Consider the following 20460-nt stretch of genomic DNA (forward strand, 5'->3'; position numbering starts at 1 on the left):
ATTATGAAAACTTTTTTTGTAGTTTTGAACAAGTTTTAAAGCAAACAAACATGTTTAATATCGCTGTAAACAGAAGCTTAGCATATCATAAAGAACTTTTGGTTTCTCTGAATGAAAAGTGCTCGAGGGTTTCTTCAGGCGGTCTTGATGACGCACTTCCGGTTAACTGTCAGACTTCGGGCTCGTCGGTGGTCGAGAAGCTTGGACAAAAAAAACTAACGGACGAGGAGTTAAAATACTCGAGAAAAAAGGTAACAAGAAAAAACTTTGCAAATTCCACATTTTCTCTGGGTCTGTCTTTCTTCACCTGTGGACTTTCGCTAAAACTCTGAAATAAATGATTTATTGGAGCCATTCTGGACTTCAGTGCGCTCCTGATCGCTAAATGTGACGTTCGTTGTTTACCTTTTCTGCTGCATCAGCGGCACAGATGATAAGCAGAGTTGTGACATTAATTCAGAACTTACACAAGAACTTTTTTATGCTACTTTTTTATTTTATTTCCTGATTATACTTAGAAATGTAAGTATTAGAATTGACATAAACTTAACCTAAACTTAGATAGCTGGAGGTCTGTTGAAAGAACCGAACTCTGGACATTACCTTGTAACTCCTAAATAGATAGAAGATACAATTGGAATTATGTGCTTTGTGACTCAGCTGAAACGTTTATAAACTAAACAAGTGGGTAATTTCTGGAAGCTTTGGCCACAGAGGCCTCAGTGCTCACAGCAACAAGAACATTCAGTTCACACAGTGACAGGTGTTGGTGTGTTTGTCAGGGAGGGCTGAGGACACAGATCAAGTGTCCTTGTCCACAACTTGACATAAAAATAGTCAGAGCTCCATCAGTGGGAAGGAGCGACCACTTTCTTCTTCAGGCAGTATACAAAAACCCCTTGTTGCCTTGGATTATTTCCTCTCATGTTGTAAAACGGTGTGTGTTTGCCCAGGGTTTACACATACCAGCAGAGTAATCCAGGGTCAGGGAAAAACGATTTCACTCTATTTAAGCCTTAAAAGCAGGATTCGCTAACACAGCTGAAATCTTTTAAATTCAACCTCCTCCTTTGGAAAACACCACTTCATTACCCATCAAAGGGGATTGAAAGTGACAAAAATACAGACATGATAGTAGAATCTAATAAAAGTCATTTATTTGGGCTGGATAGACCTTAAAAGTGGAGCACAGAAACAGTTTTGGGTTGTTACTGTATTTCACATTCTTGAAATAGTTTTTTTAATATTTAAATTACTTTTGGGTGTACCTGATGGAAAAGTACTTTTTGCATGTTTTGGAATAAGTACTTATTGTAAATATTTATATAAAGTAGTACAAGGTATTGATTTTTTGTTTTGTAGGGTCTTGCATTGCAGGTACCAATGTCTTTTTTATGGGATTGGATTTACAGAGGCTTCAGCAGTGTCCTGCATCTATTAGGTACAGTAAAAAAACAGTTTTTTTTACTACATTGAAGTGTGTGATGTAATTTTTCTGCTCTACTGCTACAGAACAAAGGCTTATGACCAATTTCTGTGTCTTTAAATGGCTAAAGACAGACTGTATTATAATTTGTGCTAAAAACATTTATTTTTACAATTTTTGATATAATGTTTTCTATAATAAAATTATCTTGGCTATGAAAATACTTATCTCGGCTTAGAAATTTAACGTTATTAAATTAAATGAATAGATGTGACGTTTCTCATGCACTCTTTTCCTAAAAATTTCCTGTCTTTAACCCATAAAAGAACATTTCCCTTAAAAATTAAAATTGTGTGGACCATACCAAAGACCAAGTGGACCACATAACACATTTCTGATGTTTTTTCTGTTATACTGATTTCAAAATGGGTTATTTTGGGTAAAACCCCCTTTCAAATTTTCCTCCTTGTCTTCCCTTTCTTAAGGTCTCTACAAGAAGAGCGGAAAGCTTGTTTTTCTGGGACTAGACAATGCGGGAAAAACCACCCTGCTGCAGATGCTCAGAGATGACAGACTTGGGCAGCACAATCCAACATTATACCCAAGTATGCTTAGAGTTTGATAAGTTTAGCTCTTAGTTTGTTACGTTTTTTCATTCAGTTTGAATGCAGTACCTCCTTTCTGCCATCAGCATCCGAGGAGCTGACCATAGCTGGAATGACCTTCACCACGTTTGACCTCGGAGGTCATACACAAGGTGTGAGTAAAAAGTGTTCTGCTGAGCCTCTCTTCAGTTTTGCAGAAATCTAAACTGGTGCCACAATCATGATGAAATTCTCCCCGCAGCCCGGAGGATCTGGAAGAATTATTTTCCTGCCATAAATGGAATAGTCTATTTGGTGGATTGTGCTGATCATGAGCGACTAGGGGAGGCTAAAACTGAGCTTGATGTGAGTTATTAATCACATTTTTTTTTAAATCCCTATTACCAGCTGTCCATTTAGGGGCTGTTGCACTCATTTTGTTTATGTTTAGGCTTTGCTAACAGATGAAACCATTGCAAACATCCCAGTTCTCATATTGGGTAATAAGATAGACCGACCAGAAGCCATCAGTGAGGACGGCCTCAGAGGACTATTTGGCCTTCATGGACACACAACCGGAAAGGTAAACATCAAGTGGGATTTCCTGATTGGTCCCAATCTTGAAAATAAAAAAATAAAAAAACAACAGTAAAGCATTGCATTGTGGGTGATAAAGCCTCTTAAATTAGCTTGGAGCATAGAGAAGAAAACTGTTGTTTTATTTTCACTGATGCAGATGTTTGCATTTCCTTAAAAATGAGTTTTTTTTGTGAAAGTTGGATAAAAAAGGACTGGTAAATATACTGTCACAATCAAAACAATTTAAAGAAATTTACCTCAGTAAATAAAAATTCAAGGAATCTTGATGATTACTTGACATTTTACAAGAAAACTGAGGTAGAGGACGGTTCATGTGTGAAAAACTGACCTGACCTTTACAGACACTTTTTTTCTAACATGTTAAAACCTGGGAAGAACGCTTTATGAATACTGAATTCCTTTCCTTGCTTTTAGATGATTTCTCTTCTTTACAGGGCAATGTGTCACTGAAGGAGCTGAATCTGAGGCCGTTGGAAGTTTTCATGTGCAGTGTGCTGAAAAGACAGGGATATGGAGATGGCTTTCGTTGGCTCTCGCAGTATATTGACTGATTTTTGCCTTTCTTTTAAGCCTTAATAAAACGAATCGGGTTCTCTGTGTACACAATGCCATGCTCCACACCTGCAGAGGACACACACCCCTAAAACTGACCTAAACTTATGGTAACGTTACCACCAATAACAATTGGTGTTTTAGTTTGATATACCCTTAAATTTAAACAATTTCACAAAAGTTAGTTTTCTACCATCAGTCTGTTTTATTTTGTGAAGAGAATAACCAAACCTTTGTCTTTAGGCTGTTTTGGAAATGCTGTTAGCCATGTCAGTTGCTGTGAATCGTTATCATTTCTGTATGCTGGTGTTGACTTACAGGGAAGGACAGTTGAAGAAGTCGCCACTACAGATTTAGGATGCCTCCCACTTGCCCTATCTATGGAAGCGGTGCTTCTGTGTACACAATTACGTGTTGTGCCTTTTTATTTAACCGCGCTTCTGTCAAAGTCACTTCAGTCTCAAAGTGCCAACAGTTGCTGCCAAAAACAAAACGTTTTTTCCTCTTCAGAATTATGTGTTAATGTAGGTTTGGGAGCCTGTTTCCTCCATGGATACTGTGAAGACATCGTTACAGTCAACTGTTAGGATTTAGAATCTTACACAACAACATGTCAGACTTAAATACTTTTTGCCACGATAGCCTATTTTGAAACTTAGAAAAACACAATGAAGTTATGAAAGGATAACCTGAGTACTTTGTGAATAGTTCCTGCCTGTAACCTGCAGTGATATTATGAGAGTACTCGTGGGGGAGGCACTGCTTGCAAGTTGAACCTAGATTAATTAAAAGCCTCTGAATCAAAACAAGAGTGCAATATTTCTTTGTTGGGTGTAAAATCTTATTTATTTTTTGCAATAAAATATCCATGACCTATGTTACAAAAAGTACGCGTTACAGATGAGGTTATTATCATCTACATGTAGAGACTGTTTTACATGTGGGATATTATGGCATAATAAAACTTTTTTTCAATCCTCTCTTGTTAATTTATTGTTTGAAATAAATTAATTCACAATTTTTCTATGCTTTCAATATATTTTAGTCATGTAAGGCTATCTCCTATGAAGAGGAGAAAAAGGTCAAATGTTAAGAGTATCTTTGTGAGCACAGAGAAAACTGTACACTTGTGCTTATATTTACTCTACAGTCATCAGTCAATGTTCACATCATGAGAGAAATGGTTGACACTAAGAGAAAATGGTGAGAGAAAGAGATAGTGTACCATCAAAACTAATTGCACCCCAATATACAACATTGTGTACAACTTTGCTGATATTAGTGTTTTTTTCTACATAGCAAAGACACAGGAAAAAACTTGACATCTAAAGTAATAACCATGCGGTGTAATATTTTGTTGTCATCAATTTTTGTGTCCTGAACAATAAAAATCCCATTTTCAACTCGCTTTACATAGCACTTCAAAATTGTAGGCTATATGTTAATATTTAATTAAATGGTAAATGGCATTTACTTATATAGAGATTTTTTAAACCCTCTATAAGGGTAATTCAAAGTGTTTCACAATTACTTAAAGTAGGAAAATAATTATTTAAAGGAGTGTATTTGGAGGCTGTTTTCCTTTTTTTACTTGTTGTATGTAAAATTTGATCTGTAAGGAATACATTTAAAAGGGTTTCATATTTCTTCTGTTATGGTAGAAATAGATCATAATTCCATCTCAATATCTCTTCATCCCCCCCCCCCCCCCCCCCCCCCAAACCTTTAAAAACCCCAAAAGACAGTCATCAAATATTGACACCATTAAATTGCTTAACATTAATTATTAAAGGTTATTTCAAATGTGCAATCATTTGAATTTGAAAGTGTGATAAAATACATACAATATATTGCCAAAATTGTCCATTCAAACAACTGAGTTTGGGGTTTTCAATTATTTTTTTTTTTTTTTTTTTGCTGTGAAGTGAGCAGTCACGTGTTCTTTCCACTCATTTGCCATTGGTTACATTTATACACATTGTGACCAATCGCGGGAAATGACAACATACAACCCGGAAGTTTGGATCCAGAGTAGTTTTGTTATATCATCACGCTCTGAAATCAACATATATGATTAAATAAGAGCTTTATACAAGTGCAATCAATTGTGAATTGCTAGAGTTAACAATTGTCTTCTTAACCCGCAACAGTTCTGTGCATATTTTACTTTCTCCGAATATTACTAGTGCACCCGGCCTTAGCGACATCGGACATGGAGTTAAAAGACGTGGAGAACTGTTGTTGTGTAATCAAGGTTTTTGAGGCGTTTTCTGACAAACAGCACATAAGCTGCAGCGGAGTTCTTGTCTCTCCACAAACCGGAGTCATCTTAAGCACCGGGATCCCGTTTTCTCGGTACATTAAAGACCAAGATTGTCTCTCTTCAGATCCACGGTTTCTTTCTCCAGACAACTTTAGTGACAAACTTCAGATCCGCGTCAGCTTTTCTTCTCCGCGAGACTGGAACCAGAGATCACGGGAAAAGGTACCTCCTCACTCCACACACCGACAACCACAGGCAGTTTCATCTAAGCTGCTGATGCTGGTGAACTGTGTGGAGTTTAGGCAGGCCTTCCTGGAGGTCTTCCCAAAGGCAGACCTGTGGAGTTTCCATGGTGACAAGAAGGAAGAGGAGCTAGCCAGAGATGCCCAGTTCCTCAGCTGGTTTGCAGTTCTCAAAGTAGATCTAAATGACAGCTCTGCAGGGACCATCCCCTGGCAAAAGAGCTTATCTCTTGAGAAAGGCACCCCTGTATTTGCTTGTGGCTCCCCTTTTGGCTCCCTGTGCTTAGACCTTTTTATCAGCACCCTCAGCAGAGGAATCATCAGTAATCTTGCTGGAGAGGACAATGCCGTGATCCTTACAGATGCTCGCTGCTTGCCCGGCACGGAGGGTGGAGGATTGTTTGTGGTGAAAGGTGCAGACGCTGCAAGCCTCATTGGGCTGATCGTGTCTCCATTTGGCTGGAGAGAAACTGAGTGGATAGGCCTCACACTCGTGTGCTCCGTTCAATTGATCTTTAAAAACATCATCCACTGCTCAGGTGCCCGAAATGTTCTCAGCAATGGAGGGCCCCATCCAGGAATGGCTGACCTGCACCTTTCTGCCACAGGACAGGAGTCCAAAGCTGTTCAGTATCCCACTGTGTGCTTTGTTGATAGTGGAAACGTCTGGGGCTCAGGAGTTTTTGTCACCAAGAAGCTGGTGGTGACTTGTCGCCATGTTGTCAGTGGGAAATCAGCTGTCACCCTGAAGTTCCACCACATGAACAGGTGAGAGCAAATTTAAATATTCAATAATTAAGAAAACTTTGAATTCTGAACATCTGTAATGATGTTTTTGTGTTAACAAAAATTGTAGACTGAGGTTTGAAACTTTTTGCTTTTCAAGAGTCTTTGATGTCTCGGGAGATGTCATCTTTTGCACTAAAGCATCATCCCCATATGATTTGGCTCTGATGGAGCTCAGAGTTCCTGTTCCGGAGGCTGTGGTCCCTCGCATGTCACAGAGTTTCAATCCAGGTTTGATTTCAGATGAGGATCATCCTCTTCTTCACATGCTTGCAATTGTTGCCAAAAAACAGATTCTTGTGCTTTTCAGGTGTGCCTGTGCTTGTTGTTGCTTATGGTGGGTTGGGTCGGAGATGTGGGCCATCCCAGACCTGTGGGATCCTCTCCAAAGCCATTTGCTTGAATAACCAGCCTGTCATGCTCCAAACTACATGTGCAGTACAAGCAGGCGCCAGTGGGGGTGCTGTGGTGCAGAAACAAACAGGAGAGCTGCTAGGTAAAAAAAAATACTTCGTTTGAACACTAGGGGGCACATGGATATCACTGAAAAACACAACTTTGATCCAAAAGCGTGAAAAATAACAGCTATGTATTATGAGTAGTTGTCAGTGCTGTTTTTACATTTTGAACAAAGTATACCGTTGTTTTATGCGTTTTAGGGATTGTGTCCAGCAACACAAGAGACCTGGCTGCAAAAGTGACTTACCCACACCTCAATTTTAGCATTCCAGTGACGGTTTTCCAGGCATTGTTGCAGAAATTTCGTCAGACCATGGATATAAATGTGTTCAAGGAGCTGAACACCACAGAAAAGGAAGTCAGACGAGTGTGGAGGCTGCAGGGCCAACAAAGCAAACTTTAACCACAACTATGATGATTTTAAATAATTTATTAATCCATATTAGTCAATATTTGTCATTTTGCAAACCTAATTCTTTACTACCATAACTTTTTTATAAACAGGCGCAGTTTGACTGAATGTATTCAGTAAATTAAAAAATATTAGACTTTGGAATAATGCACTTTAAAATAATTTGAATAAATGTGTATTAATCAGATTTTTGTAGCTTTATGTGTTGTCAAACATGTCTGAAAAAGCTGTGGGATGTGTGAAACATCAGTACCTACAGTTGTAGCATCAAATATATTTTGGTTCAGCCTCGCTCTGGTGCAGTAAGTTTGTTTTTACCAAACACCGGGAATATTCTGCAGGCTGACATGCTACTAAAAGTGATTGGTCCCTCTGGGTCCCTATAAAAGGCTGCTGTCTGTATCAGGTGTTCAGACATCTGTTGGCAGCCATATCCACTCACACCAAACACATTTGAGGTTTCACCCACAGGGGCATCACTCTTACTGATTTCCATTATCGCAGAAATGTGAAACTGAGAAATTGCATTCCAGAGAATTGGTTACTGTCAGCTTTAACGAGACTAAGACAGGCTTTCTGTGCCTGAACCCTCGCGATTGTAGTACCGGTAATACTGCAGGGCTCCTATTTCACCTTCCCCAAACTGAATAGGTTTGAGTGGAGAGGCTTGAGCAATGTCCCAAGAAGGATGAGCAGAACAATTTCTATAGGTAAGTGCTGCAAGGCAGACTGGGGTCTGGATCTCATTTCTGCAGGTTTTTCCATAGGTATAAGCTCCACTTCACTGCAAAACGAGGTAAGCCGAGAGCAGTAAGCCAACAATAAGATTTGTGCCTCTGCAATCTGTTCCTCAGAGAACAGGTCACACGGAAAGCAGGTTTATGTGTTGGAAACAATAGCTTTTTAAATTCACGTGCAAAAAATTAGTGGATTTCAGGGACTCTGCTGAATAAAATGATTAAACTGTTTATTTTACCTGAGTGAAGTCTCTCCAAGATGTTCACTCCCTCGTGATTGATGTAAAACTATAAATTAAAGTTGAAAGTTTCAGATGCTTTGTTTGCTTTTGTCCTCTCATCTATCAATGCCTATGATTTATGAAGGATTTGAACTACCATGCTTCCATGTGGCAAATGTATGTACAGCCCTGCAGTCGTGACAAAAACCTGCTATTAACTTTAATGTCTAATTTCTTTGAAAATCCACATCCTCTGATGATTCCTAATGCACTGACATTTCTAGGCACTAATTTTTCCTCATACATTTTTTGTTTTTGTTTTTACATTTTGACTTAAATATAAAAGGTTGCTATGGAGACCTAACCCTCAAATCCAAATATTCTTATTTAGAAATTAACATAGGTAGCTGTAAATCTATTGTAATGACAGGTATACTTGGATAAGTAACTTTGTGTTTTAAGCTGTCTTAATGAAGTAAATGTATGTTTTAAACTCCTTCTATATCAAAGGGCACGTATAAGTGGTTAGAACTTCCTGAAAAGGCTGCCTGGTACATGCTGATACAGGTAAATGGTTTATGCTGCAACGGATTTGCAAGTATTATAGTGCAAACACTCCCTTACCGAGGTTGGTTGTTTCCTGTCAGGTTGATTTTTGTAAGTTTTGCCAATCTTTTTAAACCTTACTTTGTACCATCATTCCTCCCTTCCGCTGCTCTCTCAAAGGTCTTATCAACAAGACCCAAGTTGATATGAAATTTAATCTGCTTATAAACAGTTTTTTAGCTGCTCTAATTTGTGAGAATAGCCAATTACAAGTGTCTGTTAAACTGCTATTCTCAGCACACATCTCATTAAAGTTTAATAGTTTTGATTCAGTTGGTGCACGCTTATATTTTTATAAGCAAAAATAAACATATAATTAAAAAAAAGAGGCCAGACTCTGGTGAATGGTGGCCAGCTGAGCCACAGAGATACCTTTATTTAATTTCATTTTTTTATTAAACACAGTAATTGATCCACATAATGACATGATGCACACTTGTCAGCTAAGCAGTTTCATTCTGCTGTTCTTTCAAGGCATTGACTAGAAGAGGACATTCTGACTTCAGATACACACATTATATTACAAGCTTAAGAGTGATCTGTGAGAAACTTGTTCTTAATAAGTCATTAGGGAGACAGCACTAATGTCACATATGAGCCAAAGCGCATGACATGAAAATCATAAAGTCAAAGGGTGTTCTTTTTGTTTTCTGACTGGGCTTCCTGTCCAACATACTTTCCAACCATAGAGAAAAGCATGTTGGAGCACCGAAATGCACCCAGACTAGCTCAGTTTTTTCAATGCAAGTACATGACGAGTACCTGCAGCTTCTTAAAGCCTCCATTTTGCATCAGCTAAAAACTGCTCAAAGATAGTTCAAAAGACATACAACAAAGAAGAACGAGGAGTCACACGTACGAAGGACAAAAATCTCAACTCCAGACCCATGAAGGGTTAATAGCAATAAATCTCCGCTTCCCTTGATCGTTTTAAGAACATCCTGTAACATTAAATGCTCCCATCTTCAACCTCCCAGCTTATTAAACCCTCTCCCTCACGTTTTCCCTAAGCAAGTGTTGTTCTGAGTGTGAGCTGTTCATCGTGTCCATCTGTCTGCAGGATCTGTGTGTGTTTGTTAGTGTGTGTGTGTTTTCAGGACCATCGAAGTGCTCCTGTAGAGAGGTTGGCTTTCACGTTGGGCATTTACCAAATATATCCCCCATCATCCACCTCTCCCACTTCTCCCTCCTCCTCTTCAGCCTCCTCTGCAGTCTCCTCTGCCTCTTTCTCCTCCTCATCCTCCCATCCGACTCCGCTTCCGAAATCTCCTGAATATGCCATTTCATAATCTGCAAGAGGAGAGAGCAAACATAAAGTAGATTGACCTTGGCTGTCATGTTAAAAACGCAGCTTACATTCCAATAAGAAATGCTGAGGCTAATTTAGAAACAGTAAAAAAGAAAAAAAAAAGAGGGTGAGAACATGTTTGACTTTGGATTTTAATAGCTATTTAAAAACCCTGCCAGGGGAACCATTCTTATCAGGTGCAGGTTCAGTCCAGCCAGCCCTCATTCATCTTGAAAGACTTTTCTCACAGCGACAAGCAGCGCTTTAGAATGCAAATGACTCCAGGCACATAAATGTGCCTCTGGTCCCTGAAGTGAGCTGTGCTGCAGCGGGCCTCAGTATTGAGCAGGAGGAGTATTGAGCATTTTTAGAAAAGGAGGCCTTTTCTGAAAATGCATGTGGAGTTGGAGGAAAGAAGTGGGTTGATATGCATCGGATCCTCTGCTTTTCCTTCACTTTTGTCAGCGCTGAAATTCAGATTCAACAAATTATTTGACTTCTTTTAAGCTTACCACAATTTGGCTTTCCCCGAATCCTCGATCCAGCTATTTCTCCTCCATTCTGATCGACACACCAGCACTCGCCCCTGTCGCACTGCTGCCTCCTGTAGAAGCCATCTTCATTGCAGCTAGGGATGAATCGACCTGCCAATCAAGAACATAAAGAAAGAAATAAAGCCGTTAAGAAACAAATTCTACAGATTTGGTCTGAACTACAAAGAAATAATTTCAATAAATTCTGTCTAAGATTTGGTGTCACAATGGCACTTATGGACGACAAAAATGCAAAAAAAACATATGGCTTAATAGAAAAATTGTCAAAATAGGTCAAATCAGATGACAATGGAATGATCCAAACTATTCAAGCTTAGCTAAAAATTATATTTGTGCTCTGAAAAATCCCTTTTTTCTGTAACGGCTGTGGCCGTATTTGGTTTTGGTTTATTTGTTTGTTCTGTGTTTAGGCACCCCGAGAAACAGAAGGGGGTGTAACACTTGCATATGGCACCAAGAAAAATGTTTCAAATGCTAATGTATGTAGTACTTCCAGTTTTAACTGATTGGGAGATTACCAATTAGAAATGTTACAATAAGAAATCTACATGACATGAATTTAAAACAGAGCTTTCAGCAAAAAATGGGCTGTTGTAAGCCTGTTATTAATAACTGCAGCTGTAACAGGTTGGCAGATCTGATGGTGTTGAAAAAACCTCTCTGATAAGGTGATTAGAAGAGATCAAGCTTTTTGAAATTCAGTCTTTTCCTGGCAAAAGAAGAGAGTTGGCTCCTTCACCACCTGAAGTTTCCAAAGGCTTAAAAAAAACAGCTAGCATGTTTACTTTGCATTTACTACTTATATGCTTTTTGCTTCAGTAAGGAGTTAAAATTACCCTAAAATAGTTTTGTCACCAAATTGGGTCTTGATATCCGATTTAGCGAATAAATATCCACATTTGGGTTTCTGTCTAACTGTGGTGTAAGAAGTATTCAATTCAAGTCAATTCAATTTTATTTATATAGCCCATCTTCACAACAACAGTCATCTCGATGGGCTTCGTATTATGTAATTGAATAACAAAATATATGGGTGTAAGTATTTTTATGGGATCAAATGTGCTACATTATGGCGTGGATGAGAGTTTACCAGTGTACAGGCATAGAGACAGTATAAAACACAGTTCTGGTCATAAACTGTACATTTTAATAATTTAGCTGATAGTTTGAATCTGCTTCTGATTTATTTCTTCTATCTCATTGACTTTTGGTGCTATAATGTGTTTTTCCTCATCGTAAAAAATGATGCTTGTATTGGTACCGTTTTAAAAATGTTTTTGATTCTTGATTCATCACTTGACTGCATACATTTTATTTGACCATAATTATTGATTTGAACGAAGTAAAAGTGGAGCAGAATATAGCATACAAGCAAAATCAACCAATAAATTGTGAAGTTCAAATCCTACTTGATAAAATTATAAATTGAGCCCTAGTGGCTTGTTTTCTAAACATAGTTAACATATGGATCCATACAAGTTCTGGATTTGAAGGAATAAGATCACAGCATTTATAACCTTATTCTGTAGAGAAGATGTAACATTGCAGCACAATTATAGACTAGCATTCCAAACAGCAAGTAGCCAAAATGTACTTTTATTGAGAAATAAACAGCTATTACTCAGTCAATATATTTGTCAAATTAACCATTCTTGCTCTGCAACCTCTTTTTTTTAACATGTTTTTGCTAATCCTAACTCATTTTCATTATATATTTTCTGTTGTTATTCAATTTATGAACTGACCAATCAGATTCCTCAATAAAGGTATGTGGTCTCACGTTGAAAGTTTGAAACGTTTCATTGACAGATTTCCCTGAGCCTGTGTTCAAGAAGTAGGGGTGTGGTCTTCCAACAAGCTCACTCCTGATTGGAGAGAGTTGACTTGGACTGGTCACTGCTTACTGACGCCGTCTGGTTCCAACATGACAAAGTCTGTCTTGTTAAATAATGGCAACTGAATTGACCTATTTTCCTTAGAGCCAGAAGTAAATCATTTTCTATGGGTGATGTCACACTTGCTTGGTCCTGTTCTCTTATACATCAAAGAGGAAAACAAAACAAATATATTAGGTTTTTTGGGGGGTTAAAATAATATCTAAGCTGTCACTTGCATTTATTGTAGATAAAGCTGAGTGTGTTAGAAGGTTAAAATACTGTGTAGAGAAGAGAAGGATGAGACTAAGAGTGAACAACTATCCAATCTTTCATGGGAACATCTGAGAGTCTCTTAGTGACAGCCACCCCCCACCCCCCATCCCACTATTTTCTGTTCTGTGTCCTTGGACAGTATTGACTCAGAGCACAGTCATGCAGCCAAATCTGCAGTGGGAACGGACACTCGTGCCCACATTCTCATGACATGTGGAAAAAACAAAACCATGGTTACAATTTATAAAATGAATACTTACCAAACTTTCTCTTTCCACCATCCAAGACCTGGATCCTCTCCAGTTCAGCCAGGCACGGTGGTTCTTTAAAAAAAAAAAAAAAAAGTTTGCAAATTGTCAACATAATCAAAGATTGTTGTAATCTATCTTTTTTTTGTTTTTAAATTTGATGTATTTTTGTCAGAAAAAAAGTGCATTTAAATATCTCACACTATTTATTCAATATTTTCAGTCTAAGTTTTAACATACTTTCTGGAATGCTCTGGATCTCGAGGTCAATTTTATATTCAAATGAAGATGTGTAAATAAAAATAATACAAGATGGCAAAAAACAGTAAAGCAAGCACTTCAGATCAGCAGGAATTTGGCAGTTTAGTGCAAATCATTGCATTAAGGTCCAGAATCCTCTGGAGGCATTTCATCACAGCAATGCCGTCTTTGCTTGGTTTGAGTGAATAACAAGAGATGTTGTCGATTTGTTTCGCTGTGGAAAAAGGCCTGGGGTTTATCTCAGGCGGAGAATCTGGCCGGCAGATATCACAAGGATGTTTTCTATGCATATGAATGACCACTTCACCACATCAAATGACAGGAGGCTGAATAGAAAGATAAATGATTGACTAGAACGGACACGGGAAGCCCAGAGGACCTGGAAATTTAAGTGCCCCCCCTCAAAAAGGAAAAAAAAAGAAAGAAAAAGAAAACATCTGTTGGAACATGAGAATATGTCGATGCAACCCTCACACTACACCCACTTTCTCGCCAGAAGCAGAGGCACCATTCCGCTGTGGAGACCTTGCCATCCCTGTACGAGTCGCAGGAGTTGAAAAAGGGCCGAATGCAGATCTCATACTTGTCCAGGTTGATGGCAGCCAGCTCGGCCTGATCCAAATACAGGTCATTATTCGTGTCCAGCTTGGAGAACATCCAGCCTATGGAGTCCTTACAGCTGGCCACCAGGCTCCTGTCCAGCACTGCCAAGACAAACACAATAAGCATCAACATCAGGAGGTAGCCGCACAAATGAAAATTAAAATCATGCCTGAGTTAGCATGCTGGAAAATATCAGAGGGAATTTATTTACTGAATACGCAGCTGACTTTTTAGAGCAAAAAAGCATCTTATCATCACTTAAAAATATGAATAAAAAAACTCTAACAAATTGTGTTTTAATTAAAATATTGGGAACTTGATTCTGCTTTTCAAAACTTCAGAAGGTTTATTTAGGTTTTGTATGTTTCCAAAATGTTCATCCAAAAATATTTTAATGTTAACTTGAAGTCTTTATGAAGAATTCTTTTAAACTTGATTTGAAAAAAAGTCTAATTGTTTCTTTGAATGTCAGAGATTGCAAAAAAATAAAAAAACTTTTTGTTTTTTAATTTTAGGTTAAACTAAAAGACAGTTTAAGTTTTAAGGGACAATAACTTACGCATTTCCTGTAAGAAAATCTCTGTCTTGAGAACAAATAATGAATAAAATAATAAGCACAGTAAATAAATAAAGCAAATGTTTCCTTTTAATAAATACCTGAAACATGATATATTTTATACCAGTGTAATTTAACTATGCATTTGATATAGATGCATAGTGGTTTGGTAATACTGTTCCGGGACTTCATCCATTTGATTGAAATTTTTCTTTATATTGCTATTCAGCCTTTTTATTTAATTTGTTCTTTTATTTTCCCAATCACGTTTAACTTTGAAAAGGAATAAAAAGTTAAGAGAATAAGCAATGATTCAATTAGGAGCAAAGAAGCAGTGGTGAGTTCTCCATAAAGTACTTTATAGGGCTGCATATCTACCCATGCATCCATAATCTGCTAATATTCTTATGTAATCTGCACAGATAAGGACAAATAAAGCATTAAAGGTCTAAACAGAGGACTTTGAATTATTTTTTCTTTGCAGAAGCAGCAGAAGCATTTTTAAAAATCTTGTCTATTAGACCTTAAAACACAGCCCAGGATGAATCCTAACCTGATGTGGTGCTGGATCTGGCCCCAGCCTTACTGTTATTCTGCTTAGCATTGCTCTGCAGAAGCTGGAACCAATCCCTCAGACGCTCGCCGAGATCAGACAGATCCTGTCCAGTGCAGCCCTCTGTGTAAACCAGTGTTACAGCTGTTGCAACAATTTGTTCCATTGCAGTTATTTGTATGGATTGTGCAAGTGAGAGGAAAAAAGAGGAATCAGATCTAACCATGTTTGCCTTCCTTGGACGTAGGAGCAGCCGTTGGACAAGGACACAGACCTGAACACTTCAGGGTGAGGTCCTTCCCTGTAAGGCACGCCTGCTGCTCCAGCTTGCACTGAAACGCACACACAAAAACCCACCGGCATCCCCGACAAGGGGACACAAAGGTGAGGTGAAATGAGTTATTGCCCAAACACAGATCAAATATTCATGAGGCAACTGGAAGGCTTGATTCAAATCTGAGACGTATTTTAAAACGCATCTACCAAACCTTTGCTCACAAACAAGGTCAGGAACAGAAATCCAAAAGATGAAGCATTAATCAATAAACACATAGGACTCTGTCACCACAAGCCACCAATTGGTCCCTCTGAGGTCACATATCACAGCTCTTTGTCTCCATTTTTCCCTTGGGAGTCTCCACACACCATTAAGCCCAGAGTAAGAAAAGTGTCCCTGCAGTATGCATGCAATTTTTGTCACAATACTTATTTTAAAAATCTATTTATGTTTTCTTACTTTAAATATAAATTGTTATTTAATCAGTTTATGTGATGCTGAATCAACAAAAATATTTACATAATGTTCACAGCATTACCACTGAGGCTGATGTCAATCAATTTCAATACTGTAAAATAATCATCCGCTTCTGTACCTGTTTACAGTTATAGTTTGACAGAGCGTAAAAAAACAAAAAAAAAGCCAGACAATCAGAATGGATTACATAAAATGTAAGTTAAAAAAGCAACTGCACAAATAAATGTCACTTTTCTAGGCAGGAGTTACCTCAGATGATAAAAAATAGGAATAATGTTTGTTGTCAGATAAGTTAAATTGCTTCAGGTTGCAGTTGGGAAAATGGGACTTCAGGTACAAGCCAAGTTTTAAAGGATCATGACACTGTTGAAAGGAAAAAAAGGTATTTTTGATGCAGAGGCATGTCTGGAAATGTTATTTTTACTGTTTTTATGCCATAAATGCAGCACATTTCATGGGAGGTCTGCTGCTGTCTCAGTAAAAAAGACCAAAACTCTACATGACTTATGAATGCGTGCTTATGCTTCACTGCAGTCTAGAACAGTCTGCTTCTAAAAAAGGTTTGATGCATCAGGAAAAGGAAAATCGGACAAAAATGACCCAAAAATAAGCGTGGAAGCATTTGCAGTTTCTTCCTGCAAAACTGCAACACTTTGTATCCAGTTCTAAATGTATTGCTTCTTTTACATAAGGATTTTTACAGATTTACTTGTGTTGCTATACCTTTGAAGCATAGTTGTGACCGTCTGATCCGCACACAGGCCCGGTGGAGGAGATGGGACAGGGCTGACAGTTTCCATCAGGAGAGCGGAGGGCAGGCTGCTTCAGTCTGTGAGACAGCAGAGACGCAAACCCTTCAGCTCACTTTGTCCAGCTGGGACAGCCACTGCAGTGGTAACTCAGACGCAGCAGGTTCAACCTAAGCATGGGAGCATGACGCAAACAGCCTCCTCCATGCTGTCTGAATGTATTAGCTTATCATTAAACAGCGGGAAGTTGAATTGCACCGATGCACAAAAAAGGTTTTTCTATTCCCAGACTGGCTTGGAGCAAAACACATCCATGCACCGCCTGTAAACTACATGAGTTGACCGGGTGAGTCTACATGAGGAGCATTTCTTTTTATCTGTGTGTTTGAGGAGTTAGTCAGTTCTTGCTCATGGGCCACAAACACTCACCTGTGTTCAAGCTTCTTACGATTGACACACACAGCTCTCTGGTAGCCCTGGGCAATACACACCTTGTGTCGGCTGCACTTAACCTTTTGACAAGGGTCCTTGGTGGTGTCTACATCTGGGAGAAAAAACTAAATTAGTCCACATTGCAGAATCCCAACTGGTTCCATTTTTTCTTAGCGCATTGGTCAGTTTTGATTTACCCTCTGCTTGTGTGTATGTCGCTTCTTGAAGCATTATTTGATCAATAAAGGAGAAAAAAATATTTGAATGGGACTTTAAATAAAAAACAAAAAACAGAATGAAGCATAATGGGTTAGTTTTTGGTGTTTTGTATGTGACTAAACATCTTTGGGATAATTAGCAGCTTCAGCGTATGTGTTTGGAGTGTAACTTGCAGCTGAGATGCACTGACACGCAGAGCGGTTGAGGAAAGACACACCAAGTGCAAACAGATGCTGCACATGAGCTACCTCTTATATTTGGGATATTTTCACCAACATCTGGATGATTTTCTTCATCCGTAATTTCTTGGGTAAGCATGCAGCAAAGAAAACACGCCAATAGTAATGTAATATAAACATCTTGATTATCAAAAATTTTAAAAACTTAATTCCAAACTTGATTCTAAACACTCTACAAACATTGTATCATTGAAGCAGTCTTCATGAAAACAAGTTCTTTTGTGTGATTAAACTGGGTTGAAAATACAAAATCCGTATGTCTGTAAAGTCTAAAACCTAGGGGTAGGCAAAGTTTTTGACTCGTGGGCCTCAAAGGGAAATTTGACAGAAGGGCCAAACCAAAGGGCTGATGCATGCTGTGGAGGGTTGTGGTAATCCAGATCATTAGAAAAAGAAAATATGGAATCTGGATGAAAACATGCTTTAATTTTGAATGAAAAGTGATATATATATTTTAAAGCTAAACACTTTTTAGTTTTTATTTTAAAGCTGACTTTGATTCTCATTTTAGTGTCAAATGATGCAAATAATGCTAACTTAGTGAAATGCTGCATTCATGTGGTATTGGAATGATTGGAAAAATGCCTATCTGACTTGAAAAACGTCAGAAAAATAACAAATCTTCCAACATCACATGAATGCAAAATAACTTATACCTGCATCTAAGCAAAGGTCAATTTATTTGTAGACAGCAGAATTACAAGACAAACATTAATCAGGATTATGAATTTATTCCATCTTGGTAGACCAGATTAAATAGTTTAAATGGTCACATTTAGTCAAATTGCACTTTACGTACTATGTAATTCATTGATAAACTTGATTCCAAATGTGCTCTAAGTTGCAGATGCTTTCTCTACTTTTTAAAAATTGCAAATTTCTCATAACAAATTCATCATCTAATTCATCTTTCTATTCACCAAGACACATTATAGATCAATTTCTGCATCAGAGAGTATCTCAATAGTTTGAACACATTTTTACAACAATACATCATCATCTAATGAGAGCCATTTTTACAGTCAACAAAAACCATAGAAAAAGTGATTTCAACATTTGATTTAGTACAGTGTCAGCACTGAAGGATGCTGTTGAGTTTTGACAGAAGATGAAAACAGGGGAGCAGAAAACAGCAGCAGCAACTTATGTCCACATCATGAGAGGCCTAAAGTGAGCTCTTATTGCCGTAAATCACCTCCTATTGTTCTGCTCTCACACAGCAGTGCAATAAGAGAGAACAGCTCTTATTGTTTTGCTGTTGTGAGAACAGTGCCGACATCCCTCAACGATGCAACTGGTCACACTAATACTGATCCGATCTCAGCAGCTAATATGAAAGCTGGAGATATTTTGATCAAAATATGTAAACTGTTTGGTTTGAATTGGCCTTTGCCACACTAACCAACTGCTGAGAAAAATAACCTTTGCATCAATTGTTGGGTATGAAGTCTGTTTTTTCACAAGATTTGTTTAACGTAATAAACTCTATTTTAGCTGACTTGTTTAGACAAATGCCTCCAATAATCTAGGTTAAATCCAGGATTGCTCCCTCACTCTGCCTCATCCATCATACTCTCTTGTGGCGGCTAACCCCTGCGTCGGCCCTTCACACACACTCATATGTCACAGCTGTCTGGTCTGAGCACAACTGCTGGAGTTTCCTTTGGATGTCGCCTTCATTCTCGTCACTGTTGCAGACTTTTTATTCGCCTACTCTATCCATCAGCACATGGCTCAACTGCAGGTTTTTGTCCGTGTGACAGAGCTGCTTATAAATCATGCTTTCATTCAGCTCTTGCTCTTACGGCATCCTGCTTTATGGCGCTATAATCGTTAAGCAGGCGGGCTTAGCATCCCATATCTTGTCTTTTTTTTTCAGCTGATGAATACATTAATGTTGCAGATTTCACAGGATTAGTGAAGCAAACTGCCAGATATCTGGTTTAAGGGGGCAAATCCAAAACAATAGAGTACTTTCAGGGTCAGGGGCCTGCAACTGACTGCCTCTGCTGCAGAAACGGTTTCTCGGATGCAGGAACGCCCAAATGGAGACTCCTCACCCTTTTAGAATGTCAGCAGTATCCTTGGTTGCCTCATATCTGAACATCGTGTGTAACAAACACCTCTCGTTTTTGTGCTCCTTCTCATTTTTAGCCTCTTTCTTTGGTGCCTTTCTTTTGCCTTCAGGTTAAATATTTGGCTGTTTCCGTCTAATGCACAGAAAAATCAGGGACAAGCACTGCTTAAAGTCTGGAATAATAACTGTTTCTAGAAGGAGGAGACGCAGCAAAGTAGGTAAAGAACAAAAACTATAGCCTGGAATGAATTTAGCTCGCAGCTTTGCCAAAGAAATGAAAAGAAGCAGTGGATAATCCCGCCTCCAAACAGCAAAAAATCCCCCCAAAAACGAGTGTGAAGAAATCTTATCTGTAGAGAATGGCTACAATGCTGGCACAGTGTTGTGTTGTGAGTAGAGAAGCATAAGGTGGCTGCCGGAGCCTCATGTTAACTTAACAAGCTTCCACGGATTAAAGCAGTGCCTGCGATGATGACGTTCCCATAGCAACAGGCTCTCTGTGGTCTGGGAATCATTTCTGGGCTGACTAAGATTTGCAGCTCAATCTGCTGCTTTTGAGAACACTTCTTTTCTTTAAACGAATTCCTCTCTTCAAATGGGAAGAATTTCTTCAGCATTCCTTCGTCTTCCAGAATTGACATCCTCATGGCAAACAAATACCATGTTCTGTATGCTCAACATTTCATAAATATCTTCTCCATAAACTCCCTGCAGCACTGGCCACCTGCTTTCGTTTTTTAAAAAAAAATATTCAAACTCTTTCTCTGGTATTAAACTAATGCCTGCAGCGGTAGACCTCTCCTAATTAGGCCCGCCAGGGCTTCAATTTAATCCAATCCAGATTTGCATGAGGTTTATCCCTGCAAAACCAGGATAACGGATGCAGAGC

General features: G+C 38.5%; 3 protein-coding genes across 4 annotated transcripts in view; 2 read left to right on the forward strand and 1 right to left on the reverse strand.

The window, feature by feature from the left end:
* Positions 1 to 118: 118 nt before the first annotated feature.
* On the forward strand, positions 119 to 4134 carry sar1ab (secretion associated, Ras related GTPase 1Ab). The gene is made up of 7 exons (XM_020709554.3): positions 119 to 251; positions 1363 to 1441; positions 1912 to 2031; positions 2118 to 2183; positions 2273 to 2376; positions 2462 to 2593; positions 3045 to 4134. The coding sequence occupies exons 2-7, from the start codon at positions 1384 to 1386 to the stop codon at positions 3159 to 3161; spliced, it is 597 nt and encodes a 198-aa protein (XP_020565213.1). The 5' UTR covers positions 119 to 251; positions 1363 to 1383; the 3' UTR covers positions 3162 to 4134.
* A 1025-nt stretch (positions 4135 to 5159) lies between these two features.
* tysnd1 (trypsin like peroxisomal matrix peptidase 1) lies at positions 5160 to 8377 on the forward strand. Its single transcript, XM_004077360.5, has 4 exons — positions 5160 to 6435; positions 6554 to 6684; positions 6764 to 6949; positions 7113 to 8377. The coding sequence occupies exons 1-4, from the start codon at positions 5375 to 5377 to the stop codon at positions 7313 to 7315; spliced, it is 1581 nt and encodes a 526-aa protein (XP_004077408.1). The 5' UTR covers positions 5160 to 5374; the 3' UTR covers positions 7316 to 8377.
* Positions 8378 to 9229: 852 nt separating this feature from the next.
* The window catches only part of spock2 (SPARC (osteonectin), cwcv and kazal like domains proteoglycan 2), a 29247-nt gene continuing 18016 nt past the window's right edge, over positions 9230 to 20460 (reverse strand). Inside the window, exons 3-10 of one of the 2 annotated variants that reach the window (XM_078931861.1) lie at positions 17034 to 17148; positions 16579 to 16684; positions 15325 to 15433; positions 15102 to 15245; positions 13875 to 14093; positions 13141 to 13203; positions 10689 to 10820; positions 9230 to 10178 (exon numbers count right to left, since the gene is read on the reverse strand). In XM_078931861.1, the coding sequence (XP_078787987.1) occupies positions 10033 to 10178; positions 10689 to 10820; positions 13141 to 13203; positions 13875 to 14093; positions 15102 to 15245; positions 15325 to 15433; positions 16579 to 16684; positions 17034 to 17148 (1034 nt within the window). In that variant the 3' untranslated portion in view covers positions 9230 to 10032. The remainder of the gene's footprint in view (positions 10179 to 10688; positions 10821 to 13140; positions 13204 to 13874; positions 14094 to 15101; positions 15246 to 15324; positions 15434 to 16578; positions 16685 to 17033; positions 17149 to 20460) is intronic. The other variant, XM_004077112.5, reaches the window with a different exon arrangement.

The sequence above is a fragment of the Oryzias latipes genome, chromosome 15, assembly GCF_053564925.1.
Source record: "Oryzias latipes strain Hd-rR chromosome 15, Olatipes_Hd-rR_3.1".
Classification (NCBI taxonomy): domain Eukaryota; kingdom Metazoa; phylum Chordata; class Actinopteri; order Beloniformes; family Adrianichthyidae; genus Oryzias; species Oryzias latipes.

What these genes read in the sequence shown, in the direction of transcription:
- sar1ab (XM_020709554.3), top strand. Translation starts at nt 1,384, where the DNA reads ATGTCTTTTTTATGGGATTGGATTTACAGAGGCTTCAGCAGTGTCCTG. An exon ending in CAATCCAACATTATACCCAA is followed by an intron (nt 2,032 to 2,117) that starts GTATGCTTAGAG and finishes TTCTGCCATCAG; the next exon opens with CATCCGAGGAGCTGACCATA. An exon ending in CCTCGGAGGTCATACACAAG is followed by an intron (nt 2,184 to 2,272) that starts GTGTGAGTAAAA and finishes TTCTCCCCGCAG; the next exon opens with CCCGGAGGATCTGGAAGAAT.
- tysnd1 (XM_004077360.5), top strand. Translation starts at nt 5,375, where the DNA reads ATGGAGTTAAAAGACGTGGAGAACTGTTGTTGTGTAATCAAGGTTTTT. An exon ending in AAGTTCCACCACATGAACAG is followed by an intron (nt 6,436 to 6,553) that starts GTGAGAGCAAAT and finishes TTGCTTTTCAAG; the next exon opens with AGTCTTTGATGTCTCGGGAG. An exon ending in GTCACAGAGTTTCAATCCAG is followed by an intron (nt 6,685 to 6,763) that starts GTTTGATTTCAG and finishes TGTGCTTTTCAG; the next exon opens with GTGTGCCTGTGCTTGTTGTT.